The 25,505-nt window shown below is 42.5% G+C and overlaps 2 protein-coding genes across 2 annotated transcripts; one reads left to right on the forward strand and one right to left on the reverse strand.

Annotated features, from left to right (window-relative positions):
- LOC147328115 (uncharacterized) lies at nucleotides 1-2,896 on the reverse strand. Its single transcript, XM_086296274.1, has 4 exons — nucleotides 1,695-2,896; nucleotides 1,416-1,502; nucleotides 1,121-1,321; nucleotides 1-1,035 (listed from the first exon to the last, which is right to left on the reverse strand). Exons 1-4 carry the CDS (start codon nucleotides 1,762-1,764, stop codon nucleotides 1,013-1,015), a joined length of 381 nt encoding a protein of 126 aa, XP_086152400.1. The 5' UTR covers nucleotides 1,765-2,896; the 3' UTR covers nucleotides 1-1,012.
- A 12,568-nt stretch (nucleotides 2,897-15,464) lies between these two features.
- On the forward strand, nucleotides 15,465-19,333 carry LOC147328116 (uncharacterized). The gene is made up of 8 exons (XM_086296273.1): nucleotides 15,465-15,624; nucleotides 15,760-15,849; nucleotides 16,072-16,134; nucleotides 17,664-17,723; nucleotides 17,801-17,863; nucleotides 18,632-18,774; nucleotides 18,888-18,988; nucleotides 19,129-19,333. The coding sequence occupies exons 1-8, from the start codon at nucleotides 15,501-15,503 to the stop codon at nucleotides 19,271-19,273; spliced, it is 789 nt and encodes a 262-aa protein (XP_086152399.1). The 5' UTR covers nucleotides 15,465-15,500; the 3' UTR covers nucleotides 19,274-19,333.
- Nucleotides 19,334-25,505: the final 6,172 nt, after the last annotated feature.

The following is a 25,505-nucleotide window of genomic DNA, read 5'->3' on the forward strand; positions in this document are numbered from 1 at the left end:
CTGCCATTTTGTTCCCAGTAGAAAGGGGAAAACATCTAGATATGACTTCCCTCCAATGATAAGGAGGCTGCTGAGATGATGCTCCACTGCTCAGCTCTGTGAAAGTGACAAACAACCATTCACAGCCTACACAATAATGCGCTGAGATGTGCTTTAGAGAAGCTTTAGGTACAAAATGCAATTTGTTAGTGAAATTGACTGTACTACAAAGATACAGTTCTATAAATATAAACTTTCTATTCTATTTATCATATCTTTGACTTCAGAGACTTCTAGTGCAGGTGTAGGAAGACAAAATAAGGTCTAATGTGCTGGAAAATAAGAAAAAAATGTGAAAATATTCAGTGTTCTAAACTGCATGAAAAGATTGGTTTGTTAGGTCGTGTGGCATGTAAAGGTTAGGACCCAAAAGCAGGACACAGATGGCAGACTTACTAACAAAAAACAAGCCATTTTATTGAGGTTAATGTAGAAATTCAGGGCGTAAGAAAGTCCAAGAAGCAAATGAGAAACAAATCCAAAAGTCCGACAGCCATGAGGAGACAAATAGACAAGAAACTAGTGTGAAATTTAACAAATAGGACCCAAAACCTTCATAAAGAAAAATAATAAAAAAAATACAGCTCACTTTGGTAGAAATGATGGATGGTAAAACAGAAATTATAATGAAAACCATGAAGTAAAACCAGACATGAACAACTCAATTTAACAAGAAATTCTCTTTCAGAATAATACAGACATAAACATTTCAAAGAATAATTAATAAAAATTATAAAAAAAATTTTTAAAAACCCCAAACAGAAATCCAAACTGTAATACAATCACAATCATTAACTGCAAAAGTCAAACATGTGGGACAATTAGCTTAAAACAGATTATAGACTAATAATAATAATAATAATAATAATAATAATAATAATAATAATAATAATGATAATAATAAACTTTGTTGAAATAATACCAAAACCATTTTAGAGAGAAACTCAACTGTTTCATATGAGCCGCCATTTTTCTAATTATACGATGAGATGAAACCTAAGAGAGAAAAGATGAGCGTGAGATCAGAATACCACAATTTCTTTTGCAAGTACAGAAAAGAGGAAGAACTGAAGTTTCTCACCATTCTGCCTCTTCTTCTCCTCCTCAAGACTCTTTATGATGTTAAGGAGCTCTTCATTTCTCTTTTCAAGCAGGCTTCTGTCTCTGTTCAAAGCAATGATTCTTTCTTGTAGTTCGCTACAAGAATTTTGGTTAAAATTTCCTGGTTTTAACTGGTTGTTGCCACATAACTTTTTTGTGTGGGGTGAGTCATTCCCCTCGACTAAAACAAAGAAAGACAAGCACTGAACAAATGAAGGCAGTTTGTGGATATTTTTTCTTTCTTTTGAATTTCATAGATAAGGAATGATGCTCACATGTGAGGCGTAAAGCAAGATTGAGAGTGGCTTGTATGACACACAGCACACCAAAGCTGAGGAAAAGCAGCTGAAGGAGTCGTCTCTCTGAAAAATCGAAATCATTTTTAGTATGTTGTAATATGTGAAGCCTATTCTGTTAAAACATATGCCATTCACTGCATTCATATCTATCTATCTATCTATCTATCTATCTATCTATCTATCTATCTATCTATCTATCTATCTATCTCTCTCTCTATATATATATATATATATATATGTCATTACTGTCATTACCTTTATTATTGTCCATCCCGCATTTCCCATTGCATCTTTGCAGCTCATTTCTAGTCTCCATTTTCTCCATTACCTGCAACACTCTGAAGGCATCAACAGGAACAAAACTTCAGTGCTGTCTGATCATTGAACTGTTTGTCCTCTGTTGGTGTATTTCTTCAGCAATGATGGGTGAGGAAATATACTCATGCATTGTGGTTAACAGATTTGGAAATGGTAAAAATAGGGGAAGCAAACTGAAAGTCTAACAAATGATGACTCTAAGCCTTAAAGTATGTTGTCATGCTCAAGGGCACTTCAAATTGGGGAACAAAACTTTAACCCACCTGACGTATACATATCCTTTTCCACATAATGTCATATCTGCCATTAGGTTAATTTTTTTCACAATCACTGCTGACACTAAATTCTCTTCATCACGTCATCTTTGGCTGACAACTGTACATTGTTTGAATGACTGGGAAATGATAAATGGTTTTTCAACATATCTTACAAAAAACATGTTTAATATATGTGTCATGGTCCTGAGTCTGTGACCCAGCATTTGTGTTTGGACTTTTGGTTTATTTAATATTCTGAGGTTGAGATTCTGTTCCTTATGTTGGTTACTATAATTAACCCTCTGTTTAATATTTGTATTCTTAGGCCGCATTAGTTTTCCCATCTATTCTTTAGGTTCTCCCCCTGCTCCACGCCCCATGTGTAGTCATGTCTGGTTGTTTACATTTACAGTGTGTCCCTCGCTCTCTCTTTGGTTTGTAAGTCACATCTCAGTGCTTGTTCCCCTGTCTCATTAGTTATTGTCCAGCCATGTTCCTCAGGTGTTTCCTCTCTGCTCTGATTCACTCGTGTCTTTATATTGTGTGCATTTTCTTGTGTTCGTTGTCATGATCTCCCTCATCCCCCGCAGCTGTGTATTTGACTCATTAGTGTTCACTTGTTTAGTTCCTAGTGTTTCAGAGGTTTCCTGTTTGGGGCAATCGTAGGCTCAGTTCCCTAGTTTTCCTGTTTCCTCAGCCAAAGAGAGACAAGGCTTCCACCACTGCCGCTCTTCTCGTGCAGACCAACAACCTGCGACAAGAGTGTGTCTGTGTTACACACTGAAGGACGACAGGGTTCATTCAGGTGCACATGAAGATTTATTGCGCTGAAACACAGCAAAACAATTCAGTGTTACTGGCGGCTTCCATTGTAATAACTGGCCTGCGTTACTTTTGTGGCATTACGTGTGATGGCCACGTATTAATCAGCCCTTAACACACAGAGAAAATGACCAGTACACAATAGACAACATAACATGTACTGGCTGGTCTATTTCCTATAACTTTAACTGAAACCCGCTAACAGTTTCCTTTCACCTTACTGATGGAACAACACGGTTACAGAGATTAATGCAGGAGGCTAACATGACTTAGCTAGCGCACAAATGTTACTAGGATTACCCACAGATAACGTGAAACAACTCCCTTATTCGCTCACATTAAACACCATATAAACAAGAATTACACTCCAAACATGTTAAATAAGCATCAACTTTACATAAATGTATGTAGTTCTCGTATATTGCTCTCACCTGAAACACAGCAAAACAATTCAGTGTTACTGGCGGCTTCCATTGTAATAACTGGCCTGCGTTACTTTTGTGAAGGATTATTTTGCCAGTTACCCGTTTGGCTGAGCCGCCACTGCCACCTACTGGCGAAACTAAATACCGCCCTCACATCACATCAGGTGGGAGCAAATGAGCTTTTCGCTCTGTGTTATGATGCAAACTATTGTCACAACAAATAGCAAAAAAATGATGATGGGGGGTGGGCACGAACACATAAGGAACACATCTGAGACTTGTTCTTAATGCTCAAAATACTCAGGGCGCCACACCCTCCCCTGCTTAATAAAAAAAGAAAGAAAGAAAGAAATTTTTTCCTAAACTCTTTGAACATGTTTGCTGTTGTCAGTACATTTCTTGTGTACTATTAGTATACCTATCCCTGGGTAACAATTATGGTTACACATGCTTCTGACATCTGTTCAATGAAACATTGCAATTCAACAATTTGCATTCAGCAAATTAAAAGTCATGGTAGAAGCTAATCATGAATCATGTTGTGCCAAGTAACCATTTTTCTCCCTCAAGGTTAGTAAACAAGTTCATCCTGTTACTCTGAATTTCTGACTGTAACCAGACTCAATATTCGGCCAACAATACACTAGTCTGTTACCACACTTAACTTTGTTTACATATCAAGGCATCTTTTACAGATGGTCATCATCATCATACGTTCAGCATGTGACAAGTTAGCACACACCATAAGAATGAATGTTAGATTCTGTCCATTGTCTGTTGGTGCTACATTTGCTCTATTCTGCTTGTCACAATGTTCATGTAAATGTCTTCATTTTGGATCAGTTTCTTATTACTGTCTCTCACACCTTGCTGGTATATCTTCAGGCCACCAAGGCCTCCACAGTCTCTGGGTGCAAATAGCTCCCATCTTAACACTGTCCATATCAGCTTGTCTGACTGTGGGTTGTCCTAATATATCATATGTCAGCATTTTGGGCTGACGTCGCTCTCTCTTGGGGTGTCTGAGGACAGGTGACAACCCTTGTTCACTGTTGGAGTCACTGTCTCCTTGCTCATCTTGTTGTTCATCCTGTGACTCCTGGTGGTTGTAATGTTGCTCTGCTGTCTGCAACTCAGGTTCGTGTATCTCTCTGTGGTCCTGTAAGAAAGGGTCGAAGTCAGCTGTTTGAGGCTCCCCCAGTTGTTGTTCACCCACCAGAGATTCCAGGGTTGGAGGGATAATGGTGGTGGTACTGTTTTGCTGTGGAAACCTCCACACAAGCTCACTCTCATCCTCACTCTCTACGTCTGTGTCTTGTTGTAGTAGCTGTTGTTGAGCTTCTACCGTTTTTTGTCTCAGGCTTTTTCTTCTTTCGTTTTGCTCCTGTCTGTGTGGATTTTCCACAGGTAGACTGTCACATGGAAGCAACAGGTTCCTGTGTACTGTGCGGCTTTTTCCTCCCCTCTCTGGCTTGATCTCGTAAACTGGGATGTCAGGGCTTTTTTGACTCACCACCACATACACTGTATCCTCCCAGTATGACCGAAGCTTGCCTGGGCCTCCTCTCTCCTTGAGGTTGCGGAGCAGGACTCTGTTCCCCGGATGAAGTTGAGCTCCGTAGATCTTACGGTTGTAATACTGTTTACCTCTTGAAGCTTCTTTCTGGGCTGCCATAGATGCAATCTCATAGGCCTCCTTCATTCGGGATTGCCATTTTGTCACATACTCCTCGTAGCTTAATTGCTGTTCCTGTGAAGGCAAGTTGAACAAGATGTCTATAGGGAGTCTTGGAGTACGGCCAAACAACAAATAGTACGGGGAAAACCCAGTAGCCTCATTCCGAGTGCAGTTGTAGGCGTGCACCACTTTTGTCAATGATTCCTTCCAGTCTGCTTTTTCAAGGTCAGTTAGTGTTCTCAACATGGACAACAAAGTTCTGTTGAAACGCTCCACTTGCCCATTTCCTTGTGGATGGTATGGGGTAGTGTGAGAGCCACGTAAACCACATACTTTTTGCAACTGGGAAAACATCTGATTCTCAAATTCCCTGCCCATGTCATGGTGGATTCGTGCTGGGAAACCAAAGTTCAGAGCAAAGTGATTGAAGACCTTATCCACCACTGTTTTTGCAGATTTGTTTTTTGTTGCATAAGCTTGTGCAAAACGTGTGAAGTGGTCCATCACTACCAGTATGTACTCATATCCCTGTTTACAAGTCTCAAGGTGCAAAAAGTCTATGGACACAAGCTCAAATGGGAATGTCGTTGTAATGGTGGTCAGTGGGGCCCTGGTAATCTTACTTGGCCGCTTTCTCTTGAGGCATTCGCAGGCATGCATTACAAAATGCTCCACATCGTTTTGCATTCGAGGCCAGTAGAACCTGTCCCTTATTAAACACAGAGTTCTTTCTGCCCCCAAATGTCCCATCTCTTTGTGCAGTTCCCTGAACACAGTGTCACGATGCTCTTTAGGGAGAAGAAGCTGGTCTCTGCCTCTCACTCTCCTATAGAGGACCCCATCATCATTTATGTGCACTCTGCTCCACTGCCTCAGCAAGATTCTGACATCAGGGGGTTCTGCTGTTAGGGCACGACCTTTTGGTAAGTAGTTGTTGATTTTGTGTTGTAAAAAGCGACTGATGATGGGATCTTTCTCCTGACTCACTCGGATTTCCTCGGGTGACAGAGACTTTCCAGCAGACAGTGTGACCGCGTCTTGCACTAAACTGACGGCACTCAGGCTGACAACAACAGTTTCATGCAGCAGATTCTCCCTCTGCAATACTGCACTTTCAACAGCAGCTCTAGCGACACCCTGTTTGACTTCTGATGTGCACTGTGCCATATACTGCTCAATGTTTAGTGGTAAGCGGGATAGGCCATCTGCATCAGCATTTTTCTTCCCTGGCCGGTATTTGATAGTAAAGTTGAAGTCAGCCAGTTCACTCACCCAGCGGTGGCCTGTGGCGTTCAGCTTTGCTGTCGTAAGGACATATGTCAAAGGGTTATTGTCTGTGTAGACAACAAAATGTGGGGCGTAATATAGGTAGTCCCGAAAGCGTTCACAGACTGCCCATTTTAAAGCCAAGAATTCCAGCTTTCCCGAATGCATATGATAGTTTTTCTCAGGGGGTGTTAATGTCCTTGAGCCATATGCAATGACCTTCATCTTGCCTGCTTGCTTTTGATATAACACAGCTCCCAGGCCCTGTTGTGAGGCATCACAATGGAGTACAAAGGGCTCTGAGAAATCAGGGTAACCCAGAATAGGTGGCTGTGTTAGACAGTCAGTCAACTCATTTAGGGCATTTTGATGGCTCTCAGTCCATTTAATGGGTGTGTTAGGCGGTGGTCGACCTTTCGGTTTTGTCTTAACCACTTTCCCCTTTGCCCTGGGCACTGGTGGCGGTGCTTTATCTGGAGGCAGTGTCAGCAACTGGTACAGGGGTTTTGCCACTTTTGAAAAGTTTGGGATATAGGATCTATAGTAGGACAGGAATCCTAGGACCCGACTCAGTTCCCCCACTGTGGATGGTGGTTTGTCTCTCAGAGCTTGTACAGGGACTATTTCCGCTGGGTCCATGGTATATCCCTCTTCGGACACCATCCGACCAAGGAAACGTACCTTTTTCTTGAAGATGTCACATTTCTGTGGGCTGAGTTTGACACCATGTTTTTGGTATCTCTGAAGGACGGCTCTGATGTGTTCAAGATGAGTATCAAATGAAGTAGAGTGGACTAGGTTGTCGTCCAAATATGGCTGACAGATTACATCCCGCAGTCCCCTTAAACAGTCCTCCATGCTCCGCTGAAACTCTGCTGGGGCTGAGCTGAGGCCAAAGGGTATGCGGTTCCACTGGTACAAGCCCCAAGGTGTGATGAAGGCTGTCAGGGGGCGACTTTCAGGGTCCAGGAACCCCTGATGGTATGCTTTCCCCTGATCAAGAACAGAGAACCAGGAGCTGCCATGAAGGGAATCTAGCATATCCTGAATTCTGGGAATTGGGTGTCTGTCTGGTACTGACTTCCGGTTGAGTTCCCTGTAATCACAGCACAATCTCAATTCACCTGACTTCTTCCGAACGCAGACGATTGGAGATGAGTAGGGTGACCTAGACTCTGAAATCCACCCACGGTTCAGCAGGTCTTGAAGATAGTCTTTCACCTCTTGGTGCAGAGGCTTTGGCACAGATATGTAGGTTTTTCGAACAGGTGTTGTGTCATGCAATGTGATGTGCATGTTTAAACTGGGGATGCACCCAACATCTTTATCATCATAAGCAAAAGCATGACATTCCTCTCTTAACAGCTGTCTCACCGTTTGTTGTTCATTTTCACTGAGATGGTCCAACTTAACTGGAGGGTCCCACTGAGGTGGCTTATGGCTGGAGGAGGGTGTGTTCATAACCTCATTCACCTGTATAGGAGGCTGTGATGAAATCTGCTCCACTGAGTCTTGTGTCTTTTCAGGGGTGATGGGGTACACTGCTTTTATTTCTTCCAGATGTCCCAGAACAGTGTGAGGGATTAAGTTGACATCCCGCTTGTTGGTATTAGCTATCGCGACTGGGATGTACACTGACCTGCCCTCCATTATGGTGACCAGTCCCTCTTGGATGACAAGACCCTCAGGCAACTGTGATGGTTCATTCGGGACAAATAACAGACTCTGTCCTGAAAACTGGGCTCCAATGTGTGCACGGACATATGTGGTGGTAATCTGTTCAGCAGCGAGACATAGTCCCCTCTTTCCTGCCAATACTGTGCCCACACTTTGGTTTTGGTCTGGTGACTGCAATAGTTTTAGTACTGATTTAGCAGTGTGTACTGATACTGAAAGGATTTGGCTGATTTTCCGAACGTTGCGTGAGCTTGGTTGTCGCTTGCCCCATTTACTCACAACTTCCTCTATTACATTAAATCCAATAATGGGCAGTTGTGCAACATTGGGGTCACTGGATACAAGCATTGGGACTAGAAGACAATTTTCAGGGTTACAGTCCAAATAGAATTCTGTCTCTACCCACCCATCATATGGGATTTCACTACCATTAGCTGCTAAAGCCACTAGAGGTTCTGTTCCCAACAGCTCAGCAAGTGGCCTGACAGTGCTGTGTGGTAGGTGTTGTTCTCGCCATTCATTGTTAATCAGACTTGCCTGAGCTCCAGTGTCCCACAGGGCCTCTACTGGTACCTTATCTAGGTGGCACTGAACTGTGCATCTTTTCCCAATGAGACTGATGAGCTTGGTTTGCCGTTGTGAGGGTATATAACCATTAGATGTGTCACTTGTCAATTTGTTGCTGTTTGGCTCTTTGGGGCCAGTTTCAGTGCGTGTGAAGTCATTTTGTGGTGCTTGTTGATGCGGGGTGTCTTGCCCATAGACAGGATTTACCTGGGACCTGGGTGATGAGTGGGCTACTGTGGGTCCCGGCTCAGTAGCCCCCTCCCGTTTCCCTGGGTGATCCTAGCCTGCCTGCACCCTCGGGAAAGGTGACCCTCCTGACCACAGCGATAGCAGTGTCTACACAGATCACCAAGCTGAGCCTCTCTGCACATTTGGCAACCTCTAGCACGTCTTGTTGTAGGAGAGAACCGACTGTCCATACTTGACCTTACTTTTGTTGCTTCCAAAGTCTCATTAAACATTTTCTTTACTTCAACCACATCAGCTTTCAGGCCTTCAATCAGCTTAGCTGTCTCTGAATCCAGGCCCTTATTCTGTCCTTGCTTTTTCTTTGTGGCACCTCCTTCACCCCCCTTTGTCTGGGTTTCATCCTTTCTGTCTGGTTCACTGTTCAAAGGTGGCTGAGTGTGGTTGTGCTGTGACTCTGTGTGTACCTCATTTATCCTTGGTGTTTTTACTGTAGTATTTCTCCTCAGTTTATTTTGTCGCTCTAATTCAAGGCTGGCTGCTTCATTTATCTTCTCAATTAGAACCTCATCTGTTACTTGGTAGTTGCTAAGATAAGGCTTTAACTGAAACTTCACGGCTTCACTGAGGAGGCCAGTCTCTAATGAGCGCAGGAACTTGCGCTGAATTAAGTCTGGGCTGAACTGCTCCCCTTCATCGTCATCACCAGACTTCCAGAGCAATTTCTCTCTGAGTTCTATTGCCCTGAACAGAAAGCACTGAGCAGATTCTTTGGGGTCTTGAGATATGCTCATGAGTTGATGAAGCAGGTCAGCTGACGAGTCTACTTTGTAATGTCCCCGTAATATAGTTCTTACTGTGGGAAGTGTGAGGTCACGCTTCACTTCCAGCAAGTCTCGAAGGTGAAGGCCAGGGCTTACTGCCTTAATCACAGCTTCAATGATTTCAGTCTCTGAGTAGCCTTTCTTAAGCCCGGAATCAATTTGGTTGGTCAAGCTAGTGAAAGATAACTTGTCTTTTTGTCCTGCTTCCCCGATCTGACCCCAGATCCGAAAGTCTTTTCTCAGAGTCACTTCTGGTGTAGTAAAGGGTGCAAGCTGACTTACTTGTTTTTCACTTATCCCAGCTGCACCTCTAAACTCGGTCCCCAACGCTTCAATTTTTTCTTCCAGAACACGTCGTGCTTCTGCTTGAGCTTGTTGGAGCTGACTGTACTCTTGTTTCAGTTTTTCTATCTCACTGAGCTCTGCTCGTTGTATCTTCACTTCAGCTACAGGATGTTCTTGTAATGACTGTATGAATGACTGGAGATCACGGATGAACTGCTGAAACACTTCAGATTCCTCTGTTTTTTCAATCTCGTCCAGAGTACTTTCTGCCAGCCGAATCAGAGCACGTCGGGACTGTCCTTTAAAACCCACCCCTGCTGGTTCGCTGCACTTAAGATGCTGGCATACCTTGGTGAGTTCGGGTTTCCCAAGTGTCCACAAGGCTGTGCTGATCTCATCCTGTAGTTGTTCCATCTTTACCAGATGTTGATTTAACGTGTTCTAGGTTCTTGTCTGGAGCAGGAAATCTGCTCCTGGCTGGTGGCTCGCCAAATTATGTTACACACTGAAGGACGACAGGGTTCATTCAGGTGCACATGAAGATTTATTGCGCTGAAACACAGCAAAACAATTCAGTGTTACTGGCGGCTTCCATTGTAATAACTGGCCTGCGTTACTTTTGTGGCATTACGTGTGATGGCCACGTATTAATCAGCCCTTAACACACAGAGAAAATGACCAGTACACAATAGACAACATAACATGTACTGGCTGGTCTATTTCCTATAACTTTAACTGAAACCCGCTAACAGTTTCCTTTCACCTTACTGATGGAACAACACGGTTACAGAGATTAATGCAGGAGGCTAACATGACTTAGCTAGCGCACAAATGTTACTAGGATTACCCACAGATAACGTGAAACAACTCCCTTATTCGCTCACATTAAACACCATATAAACAAGAATTACACTCCAAACATGTTAAATAAGCATCAACTTTACATAAATGTATGTAGTTCTCGTATATTGCTCTCACCTGAAACACAGCAAAACAATTCAGTGTTACTGGCGGCTTCCATTGTAATAACTGGCCTGCGTTACTTTTGTGAAGGATTATTTTGCCAGTTACCCGTTTGGCTGAGCCGCCACTGCCACCTACTGGCGAAACTAAATACCGCCCTCACATCACATCAGGTGGGAGCAAATGAGCTTTTCGCTCTGTGTTATGATGCAAACTATTGTCACAACAAATAGCAAAAAAATGATGATGGGGGGTGGGCACGAACACATAAGGAACACATCTGAGACTTGTTCTTAATGCTCAAAATACTCAGGGCGCCACACCTGCATCACTTTCCCCTCAAAAACTGCCAGGTATCACCACCTGAATAATCTAAGACTGTTTGTGTTTTTCATCCTTCATCCCTAAGTCTATTGCTTCACCTGTTCCTGCTCCCATGGTGGCTTGAACCCAGCCTTCCCCTGCACCTGTACCTGTTGCTTGGGTGAGGGTGGCTGGGACCCAGCCTGTCCTTGTCCATGATCCCAGAGTGGTTTAGACCCAGCCTTGCCCTGCGCCCACTCCAGTTCCCCAAGTGAAGGTGACTGTTCCAGTACCCAGAAAAGCTACAACTCAGCTTGTCCCTGCACCCGTACCAGTTCCTCGGGTGCAGGGAAAGCTAGTGTTCATCCATCAAATGCTCCTGTGCCTACTTCCAGCCGAGGCCCAGTCAACCTCAGCACCCGTACCAGTTCCTCAGACGGGGGTCACTGGCCTCCAGCAGGTTTCTCCACCCATACCAGCTCCTAGGATGAGGCCAGCCGAGGTCCAGTCCACTCTTGTACCCGTACCTGTTCTTGGGTGGGAGAGGCCTGTGTCCGGCAAGTTCCTCCTCCTTTCCCTGTTCCTAGGGTGACAGTGGCAGGACCCAGACTGTCCCTGCACCCATACCTGTTCCTCAGGTGGGGAAGGTAGACTTCAGTTCTGTGTTCTGTGGTGCCTACGTTTTCAACTTATTTACTCGCGTAAAACTGAAAAAGTACAGGCTCTGAAATGTACTCAAAGCAAGAAAGGAAAAAATAACTCTTTGTAAGAAGCTTTGTGCAAAGCTAAACAAACCCTTGTGCTATATTAATCTAATCTAAAAAAAAATAGTATTAATAAATTAAAATACAACCTTTACATCAGTTTTAACTTGAATTCTAATTCAATCAGCTTGAATCAATTAAGTAGAAAATGAGCAAAAGAGAAAAATTAAAAAATACACTGAACAAAAATATAAACGCAACACTTTTGTTTTTGCTCCCATTCCCCATGGGATGGACGTAGAGACCTAAAATTCATTCCAGATACACAATATAACCATCCCTCCCAAACAGTGGTCACAAATCAGTCCAAATGTGTGGTAGTGGGCACATCTGCTATATTGAGATAATCCATCCCACCTCACAGGTGTGCCACATCAGGATGCTGATCTGACATCATGAGTAGTGCACAGGTGTACCTCAGACTGCCCACAACAAAAGGCCACCCTGGAATGTGCAGTTTTGTCTCACAGCAAAATGCCACAGATGCCACAAGCAATGAGGGAGCGTGCAATTGGCATGCTGACAGCAGGAATGTCAACCAGATCTGTCGCCCGTGCATTGAATGTTCATTTCTCAACCATAAGCCGTCTCCACAGGCGTTTCAGAGAATATGGCAGCACATCCAACCGGCCTCACAACCGCAGACCTCGTGTAACCACACCAGCCCAGGACCTCCACATCCAGCAGGTTCACCTCCAAGATCGTCTGAGACCAGCCACCCAGACAGCTGCTGGAACAATTGGTTTGCACAACCAAACAATTTCTGCACAAACTGTCAGAAACCGTCTCAGGGACGCTCAACTGCATGCCCGTCGTCCTCATCGGGGTCTTGACCTGACTCCAGCTCGTCGCCGTAACAGACTTGTGTGGGCAAATGCTCACATCCGATGGCGTCTGGCACGTTGGAGAGGTGTGCGCTTCACGGATGAATCATGGTTCACATTGTTCAGAGCAGATGGCAGCTGAGAATGTCCCAGTTCTTGCATGGCCAGCATACTCACCGGACATGTCACCCATTGAGCATGTTCGGGATGTGCTTGACCGGCGTATACGACAGCGTGTACCAGTTCCCACGAATATCCAACAACCTCGCACAGCCATTGAAGTGGAGTGGACCAACATTCCACAGGCCACAATTAACAATCTGATAGACTCCATGCGACGATGTGTTGCACTGCATGAGGCAAATGGTGGTCACACCAGATACTGACCGGTTCTGGGTCCCCAGACCCCCAATAGCGCAAAAAACTGAGGTACACCTGTGCACTACTCATGATGTCAGATCAGCATCCTGATGTGGCACACCTGTGAGGTGGGATGGATTATCTCAATATGGCAGATGTGCCCACTACCACACATTTGGACTGATTTGTGACCACTGTTTGGGAGGGATGGTTATATTGTGTATCTGGAATGAATTTTAGGTCTCTACGTCCATCCCATGGGGAATGGGAGCAGTAACAAAGGTGTTGCGTTTATATTTTTGTTGAGTGTAGCTATATTTTCTGTTGGGTGAGTTTGACTGGCACTACTGTTTATGGTGTCATTATACTAAACAGTATGAAGGTGAATTAATCTTAGCATTATTTTAACTTCTGTAGTTTCACTTCAAATTCATCTCTGCTATACTTAATGTAACCTAACTCTGACCATGAGCACACCATCCACTGTGCACCACTCAAACACAATGCTTTATTTTAAATTCATCATATTAATGCAAGCTAACTAGATTATCCTGAACTATGGTGCATTTTCATGAAACCTTTAAATGACACATTAGCCTACCTCAGTTGGTTTCGCAGCAGCTTTATGAGCACTTCCTTCCCATTAATATAACACTGTACCCATGGGTGAAAAGGAGCAGGAAGAAGAATAAATTCTTGTTAGCACCTGCCCCTTATGTGCAATCCAATTATTCTTACAAGAGGACGCCAGTAACCCCCAAAAATCCCTCTAACGTGTATTTTTATGTAACAATGCAAAACTAAACAACAAATCTGTATAATCAGCAATATACAGCACTAAATGGCAATGAAAATTTTTCCTTCCACATTTAGCCCAAATTACTTTCATGTTCTTCATATTGATTTATCCTTTTAAGTATATAACACATTTTAAAACGGTGCATGTTTGTACACCTCTTGAGATTATCTTGAAGAGAATTCCATATTCTTATACCCTTAACTGTAGGACACATTTGTCTTTGTGTGGTCCTAGCAAACTGATGCTTAAAGTCAAACTTCCTTCTACTGTCCCCACTTCCTGAACACAATACAAACACATACCACTTAGCAGAGGTTAAATCTAATCTCTTCCTCCTCTCCTACACTGTCTTTATCTTTCTCCATCACTGAGTGAAGTTAACTTTTATTTCTCTCCCTGTGAAATACAGCAGCTGTACTTTTAGCAAGCAACACACTGTGTAACAAACTGTAAACAGAAACTGTGTTCACCAATGTTTGTTGATTGGATATAAATGTTGCATTTGAAATTACTTGCTTTTCTCGCTCCTCTTCTGTAGTGCTAGATAGTTGATGAAGTACGCAACTATAACTTACAGACATGTGCACTCGTTCCAGTCTACTTTGACTCTGACTATGGTAAATGGGTTTGGCTCCTCCTTCTCTTTTATGCTACATACCAGCCTGTTTTGAAAATGTAGGCAGTAAAAAGTTCTCATATTTCTTTAACAAGGGAATAAAAGTAAAAAGTTGAATAGATTACTAAAAATTCTACTTAAGTACAGTATTAAAAGTATTTGTACTTCATTACTTCCCTCCTTTGCTGCAAATAAACCTCATAATTCAGAAATTATTGGTCATGCTTGGGAAAATAATTACTGGAAATCTTAATTAAAATGTTCAGGCACCTCTGATGGAGAGTTGTACTTCAAACTAATTTTTAATTTAAGCTTGTTAAGAAATATATATATTAAGAATAAACTCTGAAGAATAAACTGAGGAGCCGAACATTTAGAATGACAAATTAACTGATGACAAAACTTACAAAACCTAACATAACATGCTCTGGAGGTTTCTTACACTATGAATGTGTTATGATTCATTGATTTTTTTAAAATTTGCATTCTGTAACAGCATACCAATTTTGTGCTTTTGGTGAAGTGAAGTATTAACCAGTTTGTAGCGCCGCTTGCTGTGTGGATAACAGTGTCTAGAGTAACTTTTAAGGTTAAAGATAATAATGAACCAAATAAAGGTCTCCATTATAAAAATTCAGGCAAATTATAAGATGCAAATAGATATATAGAAATATCTTTGTTTCTTCTGTTCACATAACTGTTTTAAAATAAATGTAGTTATAATCAAACTAACCAGACAGGCAGTAACACAGCCTTAAGAGACAAACATGAAAAAACAAATATTTTTCTTTTGAGTAAGTACAACAGATAAAGAAATAATGTTCTGATAATAGAATGTGTGACAGAAGTAAAGGGTGTGGATGGTAAAGTGTCATTTTGATAAAGTACTGATTTTAAAAAAACAAACAATAAAAATGAAAAAACAAAAAGACAGGACATCTGCTGCTTGCTAGACACTTTTATATGCGTCTCTTCCTTCCTGTCCAAATGAGGTTAAAAGTGTGATGACATTTCTTGAAAAAAAAAAAAAGACAAATGAGGAAGAAAGTATTTTCCTGTGTAAGCAACTTGAAAAACAATGCACAGTGACTAACGGTTGTGCAAGGTCACATCAATTTCTGTTAAACATGAAAGGCCATAGAGATGAATCTGGTATGGTTCCGGATATTAGAACCCTCAGCTCTCCAGCCAGGAGTGTTGGCTTGAACCGGATCACTGATGAAAGCGTTGAAGCTGCTGCATCTGTGTCAGGTAAGACACAAATGAAATTTTAGTGGGTTTTTTTACACTTTTTAGTGTGTGTAATGAATGTGTGTGTGTGTGTGTGTGTGTGTGTGTGTGTGTGTGTGTGTGTGTGTGTGTGTGTGTGTGTGTGGTCCTTTACAGGAGGAAAGCTGCATAAATGGATTGCTGGGAGCTTTTGTCTCTTATGTATCCTACAGGCTGCTCTCAATGTTTCCCTGCGTCTGGCTCTGCGTAAGATGGCTTTAATTATAACTTAAATACTCATGTTAATAAATGTTGTTATTGTGGAAACAGACAACAGAATGGTCTATCACCACTGTTGCCATCTTATGTATAAATGATGCATGATGTCCCTAAGCTAGTTTATTGTTACGGTTATTTAAAAGAATAGTTTTAAAGAAAAATGTTGTGTTGGGTGGTCATAATCTGATATTTTGCTAATCTCTACACTAGGTACTGATGTTACCTGTGAAAATCGAACTAATGTAGAAGACAGTTTGAAGAAGATCAACTTTGGTAAACATCATGGGGATAAAAGCCCTCTAATAGTCACAAATAAATGCTTATTAAATATTGTGCACACATAATTTGTCAGGTTTTATAAATGCCACATAATAATTCAATAAAGCTGCCAGAAATATGGATAAAATTTTACAGTGTGCAAATAAGCACGAACTATATACACTACCAATCAAAAGTTTGGACACACCTTCTCATTTAATGGTTTGTCTTTATTTTTACTACTTTCTACATTGTCGTCGTCATCATAGTTTATGTATATATCACCTTAAAAACGCGCAAGGCTTACCAAAGTGCTGAATAACAGAAATATAAGAGATACAATAGGAATAATAAATACAATAAAATAATAAACATTGTAAAAACAATAAAATATAAGTAAATACAAGTCAGAGTCAAAAGCCAGTGAATAAAAATGCGTTTTTAATCTGAATTTAAAAACCAGCACTGATGTTGATTGACTAATGTGAAGAGGAAGATTAGATTGTAGATACATACTGAAGATATCAAATATATGAAGCAAGATATATGGAAGAATGTAGGCAAGAAAAAAAATGATAAAGAACTTGATGTAAGTTTTAGATTGCTGAAAGAAGCCACCCTTTGCTTTGTTGACAGTGCTGCTAACCCTTGGCCTTCTCTTACTTAGCTTTATGATCACCTGAAATAGTTTTCACTTCACAGGTGTGCCTTGTTTGGGTTCATTTGTGGAATTTCTTACCTTCTTAATGGGGTTGCGACCATCAGTTATCTTGTGCAGAAGTCAGTTTGGTACACAACTGACAGCCTATTAGAATTCATGCTATAGCAAGGACCAATCAGCTAAGTAAAGAGAATCGACAGTCCATCATTACTTTAAGAACTGAAAATAAGTCAGTTATTAATTTGTTAAAACTTTGAATGTGTCCCCAAGTGCAGTCACAATACCATACCATACACTTTGCGTTTAGTCGGACCAGCATTTATTTTTCAACAGGACAATGACCCCAAGCACACCTCCAGGCTGTGTAAGGGCTATTTGACCAAGAAGGAGAGTGATGGAGTGCTGCCCCAGATGGCCTGGCCTCCACAGTCACCTGATCTGAACCCAGTCGAAGAGATGGACCGCAGAGTGAAGGCAAAGGGGCCAACAAGTGCTCAGCATCTTTGGTAACTCTGTTGGAAAACCATTTCAGGTGACTACCACATGAAGCTCATCGAGAGAATGCCAAGAGTGTGCAAGTTATCAAAGCAAAGGGTGGCTATTTTGAAAAATCAAAAATATATAACACATTTTGAGTTATTTAACCCTTTTTGTTTACTACATAATTCCATATGTGTTCATTCATAATTTTGATGCCTTCAGTGAGACTACAATGTAAATATTCATGAAAATAGAGAAAAACCATTACATGAGAAGATGTGCCCAAACTTTTACCTGGTAGTGTATACTTTCATACATTTATGCAATACATTCAGTTTAAAATTATGTTTTTATCATGCTCTGCTTATGTTTCAAGTGTTGGTAAGCTCTCTAAAAATATCAGCTTTGCAGGATTCTATGAATAAGGAGCGAGAAGAGCAGGAGAGGCAACTCGATTATATTGGTGAATACACGTGTTTCCATTAGTTATCAGAAAACTGGCAATGTATGTAACAGCTCGTCTCTCTTATCTTATGGCAGCTTCACAGCTGAATTTCCTGACAAAAGAGAGAGAGGAGTTGAAGAGGAAGCTAGAGGACTTTGGTAAGTGTGAGCATGAAACTCATACTCATACTCATAACATGATCATATCGTTTTCTTGCTGCCAGGATTGCACAACCAGTTATTGGGTATAGGTGAAAATGCTCTTTATGATTTCCTTACTGTACTGCCTTATGCAGAATTTTCTGAATCGTTTTAGTCATTGCTGACATCACTGTTGGGTTTTGTTTAGTTTCTGTTCTTCTAAGTCACGTCTGTTTTTGTATTTCATCTTTCTATGTTCCCTGGTTTCCCTCCTATCTTCCCTCTGTGTCAGGTTCATTTTATTTTCCCACTTCTGTTGTTTCTACGTGTTGTGTTGTGTTTACGTCCCCATCTCATTATGTCAGTTGTGCCACCTATCCCCTCGTTATCAGGAAGATATATTGTGTCTGTCTCCCTCTGTCTATTGTGGCACCATCCCTCAGCTCTCACATCTGTGTGTACACTAGCTCTTTACCTCCCTCCTCCAGGTATCTTCTAGTGCTTTTGATCTTGTGTAGTTTGGGCTTTCATCAATAAATGTTCATTTTAAGTTTACTCCTTCCTTCTGTGTCTCTGCATTTTGGTTCCACAAATAACCAGCTCAAACAACAACACATGACAGGGGATATACCCATTCACAGCACTATACACTATATACACAATACCAAACAAACACATTCAAATGAAAACTATGTTGTATCTTTTAACATTTGACACTTATTTCACAGGTGTTATTTAGGTTTGTACAATACTGTAACTACAGTTCATTCTTTCTTCTCATGAAAGCTCACTATGCGCAACAAGGTTGGCTGTATTTCAACGGCAGTTTCTATTATATTTCTTCAATCACGAAAACTTGGCAAGACAGTAGAGATGACTGTTTGCAGAGAGGCGCAGTCTTGGCGATCATCAGCAACACAGAAGAACAGGTATGTTCATTTATGATATAATTAGATAACAGAGTGAAACATTTAAGTAAAACAAAAATGTGTGTGACATCATTTCAATGGTTGATTGCTGCATGTTTATGTTTATGTGTAAGGAATTCATAAGGCTGCAGCAGAAGGTAATGTGGATTGGACTGACTGACAGAGAGACAGAAGGAGTTTGGAAATGGGTGGATGAGACTCCATTGACGGCAAGGTTTCCACTTTAAAAATTAATCAAATTAAATAATTCCTCTATTTACATGTTTAGATTGTAAATATCATGAACTTGTTGATTTTAAGTTGTTTCTAATTTGCACGTGTTTGTGTTGCGATTTTGTCCTCTTTATCTTTCAGCTTCTGGTACTCTGGGGAACCCAACAGTTTTAAACGCAGAAATGAAGATTGTGTAGTAATAAATCACTACTATGATTATGAAAACAACTGGAATGATGTTGCATGTGAAAACCTAAACTTTTGGCTCTGTGAAAAAGACATGTGAAACATGTGGGTTACAGTTTTGCTTTGTTCCTGCTAAATAGTTTTAATAAAATATCCTGCATTAAAAAAGTCTAAAATGTGAATGTTCCCCTTTAAGCCCTTTGTGAAACAGTAAAAGTAAAGATCTGTGTATTGTTATATCTCACTCAAGTGTTCATACAGGTTAATCAGGACTTAACAATTAACAGATCTTTGGGGCCTACTTTCCAGGCCACTAAATCTTAACCCAGTTAAATACCAAGTGCACAGATTATAGAGAAGAACTGCTGATAGCAGGTGTGTGATTTGTTTTTGACTGCAAAGCCACCCTGGCAAGTACATATTCAGTGGACGCAGGATTGACATACAGGGGACCCTGGTCCCCCAACTAAAATACTATGAAGTATGTTTATACAGTGTAGCCATGTCAAAAACTGTTTTTACAAATGAACTCATTCTCGCAGCTGGAAATACTCTGATTTAAGCCTTGCAGAAGCCAGAAAACATAAACTCACTGTAAATTAATTTGACAATTTTCTGCCATATTCTTATGTGGTGCAACTCGGACATTACATGGTTTTTATTAAAAGTTTAAACTTGGGAATATATTTTCCTCGATGTGGCCTCTAAGATAAAATGACTTTGAAACCTCTTGCATAGAGGAACCAGGGACCATAACAAAAACTGGCTCAACTAACAAACCATAACTTAAGATAGAACTACAGCAAAGCAGGAAGCTCTGTGCTTAAAACTGCAGATGCTGTCAAAAATGAAAGAAAGATAAGGAGGTTCGCTATATCCAACGAGGATGGATATACTTCAAACACAGTTTATATTACGTTTCATCTATTGAAAACACCTGGAATGACAGCAGAGAGGACTGTCTGCAGAGAGGGGCAGACCTGGTGATTATCATCAGCAGAGAGGAACAGGTACAGTATATAGGAGCAAAATCTGTTTCTGAGACACAAAGACAAAAGTGTCTCAGTATTTCTATATAAGAGAAAAGTCCTGGAATGATGTACCATGTGACAGTAAAAAAGTCTGGATTTGTGAAAAAAATGTAGAGATAATTTAACCCACCAGAAAAGATGTAAGATGTAAAATCATGACAAATATATGTAGTCATATAATATCACCATTGATTTCAGGTAGTCAGCTGATTTTAAGTGAAAGCAGAGAGGCAGAAGAAAAGACAACCAACATAATACTTTGTTTATAAAGTTGGTGTGCAGGCTGTTGTCTGTATATTATATAATCTTATATAAAGCTTCTCCAGCTTTTCTCAACATATTCCAGAAAAAAACCTGAGTGCCATAAACATGTGGACTGATCTGTGTGAGGGAGGAGGGAGGTAGTGACGTGGCATTTCAAACCATATAGTTTTATCCTTCCACACTGAGTAGTAAAATCTCCATCTTACTTACTTTTTTTTTTTTTTTTTAAATTTAAGACAACTCAAATGACCAGAGCTGATCAGCTTTTTGAATGAAAAGTACTAGTAACTTACTTAAACTGAGTTCTAAAAACAAGTTGATAAAAACTCAGTCTACTTGATATTTTTAGTTAAACACATTATTAGATTTTACAGTGTGAAAAGAATTTAGATAATGTTCAAATTTTCATTTAAAAATATATATCTTTACCTAAATGTGAATGGATTTTGCCACAATTAAACAAATATGTAGGACTACTTTCTTCCATTTGCCTAATATCACTAAAATTAGAAACATCTGGTCTCAAAGTGACACTGAAAAATGGCAGATGACCGACGATGTGGAGGTGGTAGTAGGGGACCTGAAGGCTGCGTGGCCCCTGCAGCCCCAGGCGAAGCGGAGGCTGGACCAGACGAGGCGGAAGCGGAGGCTGGACCAGACGAAGCTGGTGCGGACGCTGAAGCAGAAGCTGGACCAGGCGATGCTGATGCTGAAGCTGAAGTTGGACCAGGCGACGCTGATGAGGATGAAGACACGGAGGCTGGACCAGACGAGGATGATGAGGATGCGGAGGCTGGACCAGGCGAGGCTGAAGCAGAAGCGGAGGCCGGACCAGGCGAGGCTGAAGCAGAAGCGGAGGCTGGACCAGGCGAGGCTGAAGCAGAAGCGGAGGCTGGACCAGGCGAGGCTGAAGCAGAAGCGGAGGCTGGACCAGGCGAGGCTGCAGCAGCTGATGAGGAGGCTGAAGCTGGACCAGGCGAAGCAGCTGATGAGGAGGCTGAAGCTGGACCAGGTGAAGCAGCTGATGAGGAGGCTGAAGCTGGACCAGGCGAAGCAGCTGATGAGGGGGCTGAAGCTGGACCAGGCGAAGCAGCTGATGAGGATGCTGAAGCAGAGGCCGGACCAGGCGATGCTGAAGCAGAAGCCGGACCAGGCGATGCTGAAGCAGAAGCCGGACCAGGCGATGCTGATGAGGATGCTGGAGCCGGACCAGGCGATGCTGATGAGAATGCTGGAGCCGGACCAGGCGATGCTGATGAGGATGCTGGAGCAGATGCTGGACCAGGCGATGAGGATGCTGAAGCAGATGCTGAAACCGGACCAGGCGAGGCCGAAGACACAGGGGCTGGACCAGGCGAGGCCGAAGACTCTGAGGCCGCAGCAGGCAAGGACGATGAAGCTGCAGCAGGCGAGGACGATGAAGCTGCAGCAGGCGAGGACGATGAAGCTGCAGCAGGCGAGGATGATGAAGCTGCAGCTGGTGATGAGACTGCAGCTGGTGATGAGACTGCAGCTGATGGCTGGACGGGCTCCTCGGGCCCCCCAGCTGACGAGGCAGGACGCTGGACGGGCTCCTCGGGCCCCCCAGCTGACGAGGCAGGACGCTGGACGGGCTCCTCGGGCCCCCCAGCAAAAACAGTCTCAGAACCAGCAGGTGCGGAGACCTCTGGCAGGAACGCAACAGGACCAGCAGGCACACGGGCCTCTGGCAGGGACAGAACAGGACCAGCAGGCACACGGGCCTCTGGCAGGGACAGAACAGGACCAGCAGGCACACGGGCCTCTGGCAAACACATAGCGGCCTGCAGCTGCGCAGAGCATTGACCCTGCTCAGGCAGCGACAGCTGGGTGCAGTCCTCAGCTGGCTTCTTAAACTCCAGGGGTCCAGAGTCTGATGGGGGCTGAAACCCAGCCTCTGGGGAGGCCCTGGTGTGCATCTCAGTCTCAGAACTGGCCAGCCTTTGAGGAATGTTGACATTATTATTAGATTTGTCTCTCTGCTTGGAATGGATGGGCGAGGAATAGTGTCTTTCGGGTAGAATTGACTTGTATTGTTTTACAGGTGAAGCAACTGACACAGGATGCAGGGCTGGTGGCTGCTGAACAGGAGGCTGAACTGAAGGTGACTGACATAATGGTTGTGATGACAACGGTGGTGAAGTTGGAGACTGAACGGAGGATAAGACTGGAATCCTCAAGACTGGAACTGCTGTCAAGTGTTAAAGATGTTGCAGAGATAAAACAGAAAACTGTTGAAAATGATCAGTTTTAAAGTGTAATGTATTACATGGAAAGGAAGAAAGCATTTCCTATTTAAAAACTGAAGCAATGAAAATTGGGCTCCACTCTCCTTTCACTCATAAACAACCCAAAATGCTTGAATATCTTGAAGCAGCAGCAGGATACAAATTCACCATCGGAATAATGAAAAACATAATATAAAAACTAAAACAAAATAGTGCAAAACTGAGAAAGGATTACAATTTTTCAAACTGTAATGTAATTAATCTAAGTTTATTTACTGTATATCACCCTCTGATATAAAACATGTCATCTCAAGGCAGCTAAGACTTTAAAGCTAAGACTTTACAGTGTTATATAGAACGGTGTAACTAATGAAACAATAAGAAACACATGATTCTATATTTCCAATCATTTGAAGTATTGGCTCCATATCAAATATACAAGAGTCAAATAAAATAATGTCATATAATGTTTTACTCTAATGTAAATACTTGTCTTACTTTATAATTCCTTTACTGCAATTTTTAAAACTATGCCGATAAACTGCTGTAACTGAGGTTGCTTTTATTTTAAGCATTAGTATTAGTGGTGCAGTAGTTAGCATTGTCTGTGAAGGTTCTCAGTCATCCAGGTAATCGTAGTCAAAGGAGCTTGCAAAGAAAAGCGTCTGGACTTCTTTAAGTTACTTGAAGACGTTTCACCTCTCATCCGAGAAGCTTCTTCAATTCTAGGGTCAAATGGTGGAGAGATATAAACCTAGTGGGAGTATCCCCCCACAGAGGGACAAAAGGACCCCCTGATGATCCTCTAATCGCCTGAGCCAAGGTGTGAAACTGGGTGTGGGTCCCAATCAGCCAGAGTTTCGGGTGAGTTCATTGTGAAACCTGGCCCCACCTTATCATGCGAATTCCTGAAATCAGATGGCCCAGGATGTGAGTGGGCGTTAAGGCGTCTGGGAAGGGAACTCAAAACTGGATTATAGATGGCAGAGAGTTGGTGTCGTAAACCACCGCCTCTGTTCAAAGATGGTCGCTCACAGTGGACATAGATGGCTTCTTTCACTCCTCTTTCAAACCATCTGTCCTCTCTGTCCAAAATGTGAACATTGGCATCCTCGAAAGAGTGTCCTTTATCCTTAAGATGCAGATGGACGGCTGAGTCTTGTCCTGTGGAGGTGGCTCTTCTGTGTTGTGCCATGCACTTGTGAAGTGGCTGTTTGGTCTCTCCAATGTAGAGGTCTGGGCATTCCTCGCTGCACTGTACAGCATACACCACATTGTTAAGTCTGTGTTTTGGCGTTTTGTCTTTCGGGTGAACCAGTTTTTGTCTGAGCATGTTGCTGGGTCTGAAATGCACCGGGATGTCATGCTTGGAGAAAACTCTCCTGAGTTTTTCTGATACACCAGCTACATAGGGGATGACAATGTTGTTGCGTCTGTCCTTCTTATCCTCCCTCGCTGGTGTCTGATCTTCTTTTCTGTGCCTGTTTGCTGACTTTAAGAACGCCCATTTAGGATAGCCGCACGTTTTGAATGCTTCCTTTACATGTGTGTGTTCCTTCTTTTTCCCTTCAGGCTTAGAGGGAACATGTTCTGCCCGGTGGTGTAGGGTCCTTATTACTCCAAGTTTGTGTTCCAGAGGGTGATGGGAGTCAAACAGGAGGTACTGGTCCGTGTGTGTGGGCTTCCGGTAAACTTCGATGTTGAGGTTGCCATTCTCTTCAATGTGCACAGCGCAGTCCAGGAAAGGCAAACAGTTGTCCTTTGTGTCTTCCCTGGTGAACTTGATGTTTTTATCCACAGCGTTAATGTGCGCAGTGAAGGATTCCACTTCTTGTGTCTTGATTTTGACCCAGGTGTCGTCCACATATCTGTACCAGTGGCTGGGTACTCTTCCTTTGAAAGAGCCAAGAGCCTTCCTTTCCACTTCCTCCATGTAAAGGTTGGCTACAATAGGTGACACGGGGGAGCCCATGGCACAGCCATGTTTTTGTCTGTAAAAGCCTTCGTTGTATTTGAAATATGTAGTGGTGAGGCAGAGGAGCTGTCTTCTTGTAGTCGTTTTCTGACAGTCTCCACTGCCTCCGTGGTGGGTATGCAAGTGAAGAGAGAGACTACATCAAAGGACACCATGGTTTCATCTGGATCCAGGGTAAGTTTCTGGACCTTGTCAGTGAAGTCGGTGGAGTTCTTGATGTGGTGTGGGGTGTTCCCCACGAGAGGAGCAAGGATGGTAGCAAGGTGTTTAGCAATGTTATAAGTGGCTGAGTTTATGCTACTGACTATGGGTCTGAGTGGGACAAGCTTCCTTGTGGATTTTAGGAAGTCCGTAAATGCAGGGTATGGCATCCCCCGGGTAAAGGCGGTGATATGTAAGGTGATTTTGTCCTTTTCAAAGTATTGAAGGCAAGCTATAACTTTCTTTTTGTAGCTGCTTGTGGGGTCTCGCTTTAAGGCTTCGTAGGTATTGTTGTCACTGAGGAGAGTGGTGATCTTTGTATGGTAATCTGTAGTGTTTAGGACCACGGTGCATCTTCCCTCATCTTCCCCAAGCTCCTTTGACTACGATGACCTGGATGACTGAGAACCTTCACAGACATATTGCCGTACATTTTGGGAGGAACACCCTTCAACTGGTGCGGGAGTATGAAAGGGAATCAAGGAAACTAGCGGGTTATAGGAACCATCTCCGTTTCAACCTAAGATGTAGACAAAGCAGAGTTGTTCCTAAGAGCCTGCGCCTTGGATCCACTGTCAAGGGATACAGAGCAGACTTGATTCTACAGAGAGCACA

This window comes from Aulonocara sp. 'chitande type north' Nkhata Bay, linkage group LG6, assembly GCF_057382095.1.
Source record: "Aulonocara sp. 'chitande type north' Nkhata Bay isolate Kocher_YH1m ecotype deep benthic linkage group LG6, A_spYH_male_GT1.1, whole genome shotgun sequence".
Classification (NCBI taxonomy): domain Eukaryota; kingdom Metazoa; phylum Chordata; class Actinopteri; order Cichliformes; family Cichlidae; genus Aulonocara; species Aulonocara sp. 'chitande type north' Nkhata Bay.

What these genes read in the sequence shown, in the direction of transcription:
- LOC147328115 (XM_086296274.1), bottom strand. Translation starts at nt 1,764, where the DNA reads ATGGAGAAAATGGAGACTAGAAATGAGCTGCAAAGATGCAATGGGAAA. An exon ending in CGGGATGGACAATAATAAAG is followed by an intron (nt 1,503 to 1,694) that starts GTAATGACAGTA and finishes TCGATTTTTCAG; the next exon opens with AGAGACGACTCCTTCAGCTG. An exon ending in GGAGAAGAAGAGGCAGAATG is followed by an intron (nt 1,036 to 1,120) that starts GTGAGAAACTTC and finishes TTTCTCTCTTAG; the next exon opens with GTTTCATCTCATCGTATAAT.
- LOC147328116 (XM_086296273.1), top strand. Translation starts at nt 15,501, where the DNA reads ATGAAAGGCCATAGAGATGAATCTGGTATGGTTCCGGATATTAGAACC. An exon ending in TTCCCTGCGTCTGGCTCTGC is followed by an intron (nt 15,850 to 16,071) that starts GTAAGATGGCTT and finishes TCTCTACACTAG; the next exon opens with GTACTGATGTTACCTGTGAA. An exon ending in TCAGCAACACAGAAGAACAG is followed by an intron (nt 18,775 to 18,887) that starts GTATGTTCATTT and finishes TTTATGTGTAAG; the next exon opens with GAATTCATAAGGCTGCAGCA.